The following is a 10,835-nucleotide window of genomic DNA, read 5'->3' on the forward strand; positions in this document are numbered from 1 at the left end:
AATAGCTGCAGATCAATAAAAAATGATGAACCGAAATATCATACCTTCATACTCAGAATCATGCCCAATATTTCAACACACTCTCACTTTCTCTCTCCCTACGTCCCACCCTTCCCCCACGCGTGCACACACACACACATACAAGTATCTCTTTCAGAGACACAAGGACAATGGCATTTCATTAAACAAATTGACACCAATTATTCTCACACTATTATTGTCTTTTCTGCCGCCAACTTTGTCTACAAGCATCCTCAGTAAGCATAGTCCAACAATTTAAATTTACATCTTGACGCAAATTTACTAAGAGCTCACAGCCACTAGGTTCTTTTTCACTTTGCTATAGACGCATCTTCTGGTTTACCTACGTGCATGCGTACTGCAGGGAACAGTGGAAACACCAAAATACAGCAGCAAATTTCGGAGTTGAAAGCTCACAATACTTCCATACATATTCATAATTCTGTTAAAGCTTCAATTACCGCCATAATTGATCTAAACTATATGTATATTACTAGTTTAACTTAAAAGTTTAAGCACTTCTGTCGAATCTAACCTTGGAAACCTTGAGAAAGTCAAGCTCAACGGACGTCTTGATTTCCAATAAATGGGTTCACAACCTTTCAACTTAAGAACTTCTTATTTTCTCTAAATTAGATTGCTACTCAATACGTTATGCGCATATTCATATAATTGATCGAGTATTGAAAGCATTAAAAAAAATAACATCTTTGTACAACTGGGACAAAATCAATTCCACCAATGTAAACTATGAATCACAGTAATGTCGTATACTAAAGTATAAAAAGAAAATCACGCCTGAAATCAGAGTCTGAGACGCCGGCGGCAGCCACGATTGCGACGGGTTGACTGAGCTGACTGGGGATGGTAATGGTGTGAGTGAGAACTGGGAAGGTAGATTCAGAGGCCATTCTTGCACAGAAAATTGGGTTTGTTCTGTGAAGACGACGTGTGGAAGTAGAGGAAAAATGTGACAAATTTGTTAGCGGGCTGGAGATTTTGATGCGTCTGGAAATGGGAAGAAACGCTGTGGGCAGAAGAAAAAGCGCCCTCATCATGTGTTTTTGTCAGCACACTCAAATGTAGGATTCTGCATCATTCTTGATAGGGTTAAATACACTTTACCCTCGGAAATGTAATTAAATTAATATTTCTTTTCTTAAATTAATAAATATAATACTTACCCCTATAATATAAAAATTGAATAATATTGTTCTTATACTATATATATTTGTTGTTTAAATTTTTCTGTAATATTTTGTATTTTAAATTCAATTAAATATTTATTAATTAAACAAAATATATTTTCATTTCAATTCGTTACAGTATAATTAGTCAGTTAAATAACTCAAATTTCATTATATTTTACATACTCAAAGTTAAGTAACGAGTCAGCAATAAAATTTCATGTAAACGATTTATCAATTTGATCAAATTATTAAATATTTTAAGTTTTTTAGATAGAAAAAGGATTAATGTTTATTGTTGAAGGACTCAAGTATTTGCGAACCATCGCGATAGTGTGGTTGGAGAAAGTCCGTAAAATCAAGAACTTAAAATACCCGGGAACAAGACGGTCAACGCAAGGTATGAATTTATGAATTCTTAATTTTATTTTTGAAAACATGTTGGGTCTAATCATGAGCATAGGAAATAGATAATTGGACTATATGTTTTCTTTGAAAGGGCAAAATGATTACTAATTAAGCCTAAGGATCGAAACTGTAATATTATAGAAGTTGAAGGACTAAGATAAAACTTCAATATGTTTAGGGATTGAAAATGAATTAGTGGGAATGTATGAGGACTAAAATTGTAATTATCCCATATTAATTATCATTGAACTTTTTTGCTAATATCAGCAACTTAGGTGAACTTTGACTAACAAACGGATTTATTTGGTAGACAGAAACAAACGTCAGGAATATTAAATGTTGTAATGCAAATTTCGTGTTTCTGGATTTATTGAAACAAGAAAAATATTACAACTGATTTTTAGATTTAATTATATTTTTGTAAATACAAAATCTCTATTGGAAACCTCCAATTCTTTACTTTAAAACACAAACTTCAATTTCAGCAATTTTAAAGGTGGAACTTGGCGTTTTAATCTCTTTCGACGTCGATTAGAGCTTTCAATAACGTTCATTCGAGGGTCTTTTGACTTCATCCCAAATTAAACGTTAGAAATTTAGATTGTTTGACTTCGACTCTAATATTTCTTAATGGATTTGACGATTTGATCTTTCGCCAAGGTGGATTCGTGTCTTGACAATGTTAATTCGTAGGTCTCTCGACTTCTTCAAGAATCAAGTGTTGACTTTGATTGATTTCCGCAACGAATGACTTGACTTTGTTTTAAACGTCGTGGATTTTTCTTGACTTTTGCTTGAGAGGATTTACGATTTCTTGAATGCTCTCTTGCTTCTATTTTTTATTGTCTCTTCATCTGTGTTGAGTGACCTCTTGACTCGCCTTCACTTGTGCCTTTTTTGTGTCGGTTCTTGATCAAACACCCTTATTTATAGTTGTAGGGTGGAAGGCTTTGTCATATTTACTTGGTGATGTGGCTCGATATGATTGGCTCTTTGTGATTTGTTTCCTTAATCACAAAATGTGATACAAAGTTAGCAAATTATTGATGTTTGCTTCTTTTGTTGGCAAAAAAAGAATTAAAAATTGCCTCGAATACTTCAATTCCATACAATATTTGATTTTATCCATCAAATAATATTATTTTATAAAAATATAAAATTAATAAAAAAATATATTGCACATGTAAATATATAATTGACAATAATTTTCACATATTTATAAATATAATTTATCAAACTACAGAATATCCTAATATAATTATATCAAATCTTAACATAGGCAAGTCCCCTTACATGATCACACGCCTAGTAAGCCAATAGTTGCACGCGATCCCTGCACATACGATCGAATTGAATATAACGCAAGAATTATCCACTGTTTTTCATTGATAAGAAAATAAGAAGACGCAATCATAGTTCATTCTTTTCAAATAAAAAGACATGCTGATGGTAATAGGCAAATAAAAAAAATATTATAATTGAATTGTAAAGATATACAATTCATTTCTTTATGCAAATTTCATCATTGCTTAATAATTTCGTATGTAAGATAAACATTAATTCAAAGTATAAAAAATCTATATTAGGTAAAAAATGAAAGGCCCTAAGAATTGCCATATTTTTCAAATTAATTAGGAAAAAAGACCACATGCTAATGGCGGTTGGTAAATTAATTAGGAAATAAGACGACACACACTTACAAACGGCAGTTAAAATCACTACTGCACCAATTTTTTGTAGAGTAACAACTTAAATTTTATATTAATTCATAAATTACTTTTTTGTTTTAATTCTAATGTATTGATTTATATATTGATAGCACCAAAAAGATTTATATATTTTTTACTTTTATGTATGATTATAATTTAAAACATGGAAGATTATTTATTATATGCACGTAGGGACAACGTGCGACAACGACTGGTATACAAGAAAAGGGAAAAGTCAATCCAAGACTATAAAGTCAATTTATCAAATATGTATAAATAATCAAACTACTATTATAATAGACCAATAAATACTATTAAATTATACCCATACATTGTTAGGATTTGAAAGATTTATTTAGTTACATTCTTATATTAATAAATTCTATTGATGTGCATTGATTTCAAGTACTTGAATAGTTTAATAAGTTATTCATTTAATTAAATAAATATTATATATGGTAGCATGCAATACCTACGTGCATAACTTTTAGTAATAATTTTATTTTTATTTTGTTAAAAACTCATAAAGTGTTTTATTGTATTAAAATTTGTCATTGCCCTTACAACCTTACACACAAAAATTTTCTGGTACCTTTCTTTAATGGCTTAAGTATCAATACATATTTTACATAAGTTAAATTAAAAATTGACACTTTATAAAATATATATGATATTGATAATGATGATTATAAATACATGCCAAAAAAAAAAAAGCTAACATGTTATTTTAATTTCAATTAACAATTAACTATAATAAAATGAGAGTAAATTTAACTTTTTAGTACATTTAATTGTATGGGATTAATTTTCTCAATAAACTTGATTCATGAGTAGTTAATTTAATGTGAGTTGGGAAGTTAAATGATATTTTTTGAATTATAAATATTTAGTGTAGTGGTATCAAAACTTCCACTTTGAGTCTATAAATATTCTATCCCTTTATAATTGTATAGATATAGATAACAAGAATTTAAATTATTGGTGGGTGTCGAGACTACCAAAAATAATTCCTACAACACTTGTGAAAGTGGGAGTAGGGTCCAGTCCACAGAGACTGGTTTTTAAGTTGATTTCTTTAAAAGAAATAGAAAATAATTGGGGCGTGTTTGATGATAAAAAGAAATAATTGAAAACTAAATAAATTAGAAAGTAGTCAAAATTTACCTATTGAGAATATGGGAGAAAGCTTTTCCGATTAAGATCGGGATCATGCTTTATTCTTATGAGTTGATCATTGATGCAAAAATAACAATTGTATAAACAAATAAATCAGTTATAGTTGTTAGTACGACCTAACAACCTTACTTTACCTTTTCGTCAGCCAAGATACGACAGTTGGCTAAATCTCTAATTAACAGACAACCCTGGGAACGTCCACAAGATTTAATCTATTAACATCATTAAAAATTAGAAAGACCTGATTCTAATCAACAAATTCCTACGAGGATAATTCGTTTAAACTAGATCGTGCATTCCCCATAACATAACTAATTACTATGACATAATTAATTATGCTACGTTGCTACTAAATATTGAACTAAACAAACAATTACATGGATTTGTAAAGTCCAGTTAGCTAACCAAACCTTCTTGATAATGAACAATTGGCCACATTATTAAAAAATCAGACATTTGTAATAAAAGTATAGAGAATAGCATGAATATTCATTTAACAAGTGTAAAAAGAACAGATTAGACCTCGCAACATGTTATGAATCAAGCAATCACCATAACCTTAATCAGAAAATAAAAAATTTAGCCGGACATGTTAATGGAAGAACATACTAAGAAGTGGAATTCCATTAACACTGGCAATAAATTAAAACTAAAGGGAGAGTATGAAAATGAAATAAGCTAATAAAATAAAGTATTCTATTGAATTCCCATCCCCTTTCAAATGAAGATACCCCTATTTAAAATAAAAGTCTCCTACGAATCTAGACGTGGAGGGATAAGTACGTGATTAGTTCTAAAAAGGTAAATAAATCACAAATAACATATTTTAAGGAATCCTTTCCAAATCTAAGCACATCATTCCTTTTTTCTCTTGCGGAAATCAGGCATTTTCTTTATTCATCCGTGTTGACCAAATCACTAAGCGTGGGCACGTTTAGTCAATCCTGCAAAACTACCTTGAAATCTTTTCTTTCCTTTTTGATGCCTTTAATTTTCGGTTTTAGCTCCATTTTGCCATCTTTATCCCATTTCATCCCTTTTTAGCTGAATATGCAATAAATTCACATAATTAGAAATGTTTTTGGCTTAAAAAGGAAGATTAAATCACTATAAAATCGTAACAATCTGCATAGTTATCAATTATGTACACACACGTGTTGAGTTTGTCGCATCACTAGTATTTTTGTTTTAATTATGATTGGGGTGATTTTTCCCCCCTCAATGAGGATGGGGTTAGAGACATTGGTTCGATTCCAAAACTCTATATATCTTGATCGAGAAAAGTGATGTTAATTCAAACAACTGGTTGATGGTCTCTATTTCCTAGCATGAAATTATTGGTCACATACTTTTGTTGTGTGAACTTGATTGCTATGCCTAATAAATGTCAACAACTAATTTTGAAAAATCATAGTACCACTCAAAGACTAAAACAATAGACCAAGTCAATTTAGATAATCTCTATAAATTGTGGAGCAAAATAACTCGCCTCTCACCATTTTGTTGAATTAAGCATTCAGAAGAAAATTCCCACATTGAATTGAATGGAAGCCAAATTGTTTGAGGCTGCTTGCTCAGGAAATCTGCAACCACTTTATGATGTAGTTGGACAATCTGGCGTTGCAGCCCTTCTGAAATTGCATTTATTAGGAAGCATAGAGACACCTCTGCACCTGGCTTCCATGTTCGGGCAGGCGGAGTTTGTAAGAGAATACATGAAGCTGAGCTCACTTTCCGCCCACCAACTCTCCCAACTCAATCAAGATGGCTGTAGCCCACTGCACTTGGCGTCGGCCGCCGGCCACTTGGAGATAGTCACATTTCTGCTTGAGTTCGGGAAGCAGAAATCTGCTGTCGAAGAGCTGTGCATGAAGAAAGATAGAGACAGGAGAACGGCACTACATTGTGCTGTGGTTAATGGTAGAATTGATGTCGTTGATGTGCTCCTTGTCAATTGTCCACAGGCTGCAAAGGAGGTGACTGCTCAACAGGAGACTGTTCTACATCTTGCTGTGAAACACCACCAGCAGGAGTCGCTTGAGTTCTTGATTGGTCAGAAACTTGGATCATCAGTTGAAGATTTGTTGAATGTAGGTGATCGGGAAGGCAACACAATTCTACATCTCGCAACTGCCAACCGACAACTTCAGGTAACCTCTGAATTGAAGAATGGTTGGGAAAGAGAGAACATGCCTTTCAACTTAATAATCACAAGCATTTATTATTGCAGACGGTGGAGTGCTTAGTGAAGCAGCCCAATTTGAATGTCAATGCAGAGAATTCATACGGCCTCAGGGCATTGGACATCATGTACGCGTGTGCCCTTAACTCAAAGGATATGTATATCGAAGAGGCAATCAGACTTGCAGGGGGTTGTCGATCACAATTAGCAGCAACAACTAATCAAACCAGGCCATCCCACGACACTCAGAATACTTCAAGAGGGTCAATTAGCCTAGCGGACGACTGGTTGAAAGAATTGAGAAGCGGGATTATAGTAATGGCATCAGTATTTGCTACTCTTACATTTCAAGTAGCATTAACCCCTCCCGGAGGAGTATGGCAAGATTGGGGTTCAAATGCAACAACGATGTCCAACAGTTCAGTCGTCCCTGCACATCAACCTGGAGTACCGATTCTTTACAATTTGGATCCTAAGCAATTTAATAAGGTGACGAGGTTAAATACATTAACGTTCATGATTTCTGTCGCGACCATCATTTTGATGATACAACCTTTCAAGATTCAGTCGCTAGCACCCGGGAAGTTGCGATATGTCGTGCTCGCGCCTTATGTGGTTCTGTTCAATGTTATATTTATGGCAGTGGATTTTTTGTCAATCGGGACTATCATGACCAAGAAGTCACCCACGAGTTCACATTTTTGGCGGACTAGCTTTCATTGGGTTTTGATTTTAGTCTTTGCCTTTTTCTTCGGGACTGCCCTATATTTCCTACCTCTTCGGCGGGGATCCCGACCATCCCAAAATACACAAAGTTCATCGCAAAATTCTAGTCCTTAGTCGGATTCATTTCATCCGTACGTACTATATTATTTGTAGTGTAATTTAATTAATTTTCTTGTCATTAATTATGAGATGGACTCGTGCTTGCACTTCTATTGTTGTCTTGGTCCAACCATTATCTTATTTAGGTTGAAATAAATATTAATTAATTATTAATATTTATGATGTGATTAGTTATTTTTTTAAAATTATACATCAATTATACGGTACATATAATTACACTTTGTTTTATAATTGGTTAAAATATAATCAAACCCAATTACAGCAAGAATTTTTCGTTAGTTAAAATATCTTGTCTTGAACTTTCAAGTTGATTATATTACCTTATACGTGCTTTGCTATCTTTGGCTAATTTCCAACGTGTCTTTGGTACAACCATGCTCTGCTTTTATTGTCCTAACATTTCCTGAATTATTCTTTTTGATATTTTACAAGTTTTTAAGTCAAAATCATTTGAAATTTTCACAACCACTCACTGAAAATACAAGTTTTGTTATAGAACTACAGCTACAACACATGAATAATATAGATATAGGGAGAATTACAAATTTGATCCTGAAATTATAGGAAGTGTTAGTTTTAGTCCTATTGGAAAGTCCTACAATTTAAGAAATGGACAAATATGCTACGGACAATGTCTTATTCTATTAACTAAAGTTGAGGCCCTATAAGTTTAAAATCATGAGCTTGTATCTCATTAGATATTTGAGTATTTGGTTTAGTTTATATAAATTTATTTTAATTTTTTTTATTATGTATTGATCAACCGATGTATGGTTTAGTTTATTGATATAGTAATTTAATTATGTAATTAATAATTTTAGAAAAAAAAAAAAAAACTCTTGAAAATATATATACCATTAATTCGCTATTGGCTCTCCAACAAACAAGAATGATTGTTTTGGTCCTCAAATAGTATATTCTTGGACGAAACTAGTCTTATCTATTATTCTGTCGTAAAATTTAACAAAAAATCTCACGAACACGAGAGGCTACTTGGAGGGGGAAGATAAACCTACCATTTCCTTCCTAAAAATTGACCCTCTTCATTAATAATAAACGGTTTTTATTTTAAGTTTGTTTTTCGTAAATAATTGATTTTTAACATAAATTTGTCTATTTAAAATTCTTGTTTCTAATTACTTTATTTTCATTGAGCTTGCTGCATTATACCATTTATAATTAAGTATCCCAATATATTATTAATTGACGTATGAAATTATATTTTCTATGCAATTTTAATCATAAAAAAAAAGAATCTTAAGTTAGTCATATTTTTATAATATCTTATTATAAAATTTATATTATATTCATTTAATTGGGAACTTGTCCCACAGATTGCGCCCCTTTTTTCCTTTAGAAAAGATGCTTATATATTCAAGTTTCTAACTCGCATATTCTTCTAATTATATAGCTTATATTTTTTTTTTTTAGTTAGTATTAAGATTTTTAACTAAATTCAATTTAATTAGTTATCAATTATGAATAAAAACTTTTACTATAATTTATTGATGAGTTGTTGGATGAATTAGATGGGATCTTGTTACTTTTCAAAAATTGATTTGTGTTCTGGGTACTTTGAATTAGAATGGTTGAAGAAGATGTACCAAAGACTAGTTTTGTCTTACACCATGGACATTACGAATTTCTAGTGACGCCCTTTGGGCTTCGCAATCCCCTTCAACCTTTCAATCCTTGATGAATGTGGTATTTGCTTCCTACTTGAGGAAGTTTGTTTGGTGTTTTTTCTTAATATTTTAGTTTATAGTAAAATTTTGGCATGATCATTTGGAGCAGTTAAAAATTACTCTCGAGCAACTAAAGAAAAATTAGTTGTTTGCCAAAAAAAGTGAATGTGAGTTTGGGAAAGAAACTATTGAATATTTAGGACAAATCATAACGAAAGAAGGGGTGTCTACAGATCCTAGTAAGGTTGAATGTATGAGAACATGGCCACAACCAAAATGTGTTAAAGAATTGAGAGGATTTTTGGGTTTAACTGGTTACTATAGAAAATTTATCAAAGGGTATGGGATGATTCCACCATAGAAGGACACTCAGGCATTAATGGCACCTACCGATAACTCAAGAGTATGTTTTATTGGCCACAAATGAAGGATGATATAATTCGTCGGGTCCAATCTGTGATGTCTGTCGAAGATCTAAAGCCCAACATATGCCATATATAGGTTTGTTGCAGCCCCTACCCCTGCCTAATCAAGCTTTATTTTGAGTTTTAAGCTTGAGCAACCACCTCTATCTTCATCTTCACCTCTTTAGCTTAGGAAAATCATTACACGGATTATTAATAATATATAATTAATAATAATTATTTAATATGTACTAATATAATAATTATTATATTTCTTACAATAATTACAACTATTAAGATTTTTTATGAAATGCTCTTAATGAATATAAATTTTATTGGATTTTTGAGAGTTTTGTTGATTTTATTTCTCAATTTTTTCTCTTATTTTTATTTTTTTCCTTCTCATGAAGTTAACATTTTTTATGGAATTGTTGAGAAATATAATTCTTTGGATTCTTCTATGAAAGATTTTCAGAAAAACAATTGTTGTTTTACTGTATAGGTTGTAATCAATTATACACATTTTTCTACTAAATTTAGTATTTGTTTTTTATTCGCTGGGACCTGTTTGTTTGTGTTTTTATTTTAAATTTTCAGTGTTCAGTGAAAAATATGTATTTTTAATTTTATATAAATTTTTCTCTTGCATGATTGTATGGATAAGTCATAAATTGATAATAAATTCACTATAAAAAAAAAAAAACTTTTTTGGATGGAATTTTCAAGCCAAAAGTTCATAGCTAATAAGGTTTTCGACAAAATTTTTGATGGTTTTCAGACAAAAAGAAGTCCATGTGAAAAAGGCAGTTTGGAGAATACTTCCAACGAAATGTACGAGCATCGGAATACTTTGGACGGTTTTTTGACGGTACATTAATGTCGTCGGAAAATACATCCATGGAACGAAAAATTAGTATTTTATTTAGGAGAAAATTTGGGACGAATATTGGAAAAAAAGAAAAAAATTCCAATGAACTTTCTTTTCGAAATTTTTATCTGTTGTCGTCGGAAAGTTTATCAATAAATTAGTTAGAAAACTTGTGATGTATATTTTGTCATCAGAAATATTGCCGGAAACTGTCCCAAATTATTTTGAGAATTAAAATGAATTTGGGATGGAATCCAGGATCGAATTGACCATAATTTTTGTCCCAAATTTAGGTGGTCGTTACAAGTCCAAGTAAACCGTTCAAAAAATCATTGGTGAGGCGGACGAC

General features: G+C 31.6%; 2 protein-coding genes across 2 annotated transcripts in view; one reads left to right on the forward strand and one right to left on the reverse strand.

Moving 5' to 3' along the window:
• LOC105164172 (nudix hydrolase 14, chloroplastic) overlaps positions 1-1,098 on the reverse strand; it is a 5,691-nt gene extending 4,593 nt beyond the window's left edge. The window contains exons 1-2 of the mRNA XM_011082771.2: positions 796-1,098; positions 337-340 (exon numbers count right to left, since the gene is read on the reverse strand). Coding sequence (XP_011081073.1) covers positions 337-340; positions 796-1,079 — 288 coding nt within the window. The 5' untranslated portion in view covers positions 1,080-1,098. The remainder of the gene's footprint in view (positions 1-336; positions 341-795) is intronic.
• Positions 6,022-7,621, forward strand: LOC105164256 (ankyrin repeat-containing protein BDA1-like). The gene is made up of 2 exons (XM_011082868.2): positions 6,022-6,651; positions 6,732-7,621. The coding sequence occupies exons 1-2, from the start codon at positions 6,046-6,048 to the stop codon at positions 7,521-7,523; spliced, it is 1,398 nt and encodes a 465-aa protein (XP_011081170.1). The 5' UTR covers positions 6,022-6,045; the 3' UTR covers positions 7,524-7,621.

The sequence above is a fragment of the Sesamum indicum genome, linkage group LG6, assembly GCF_000512975.1.
Source record: "Sesamum indicum cultivar Zhongzhi No. 13 linkage group LG6, S_indicum_v1.0, whole genome shotgun sequence".
Lineage (NCBI taxonomy): Eukaryota > Viridiplantae > Streptophyta > Magnoliopsida > Lamiales > Pedaliaceae > Sesamum > Sesamum indicum.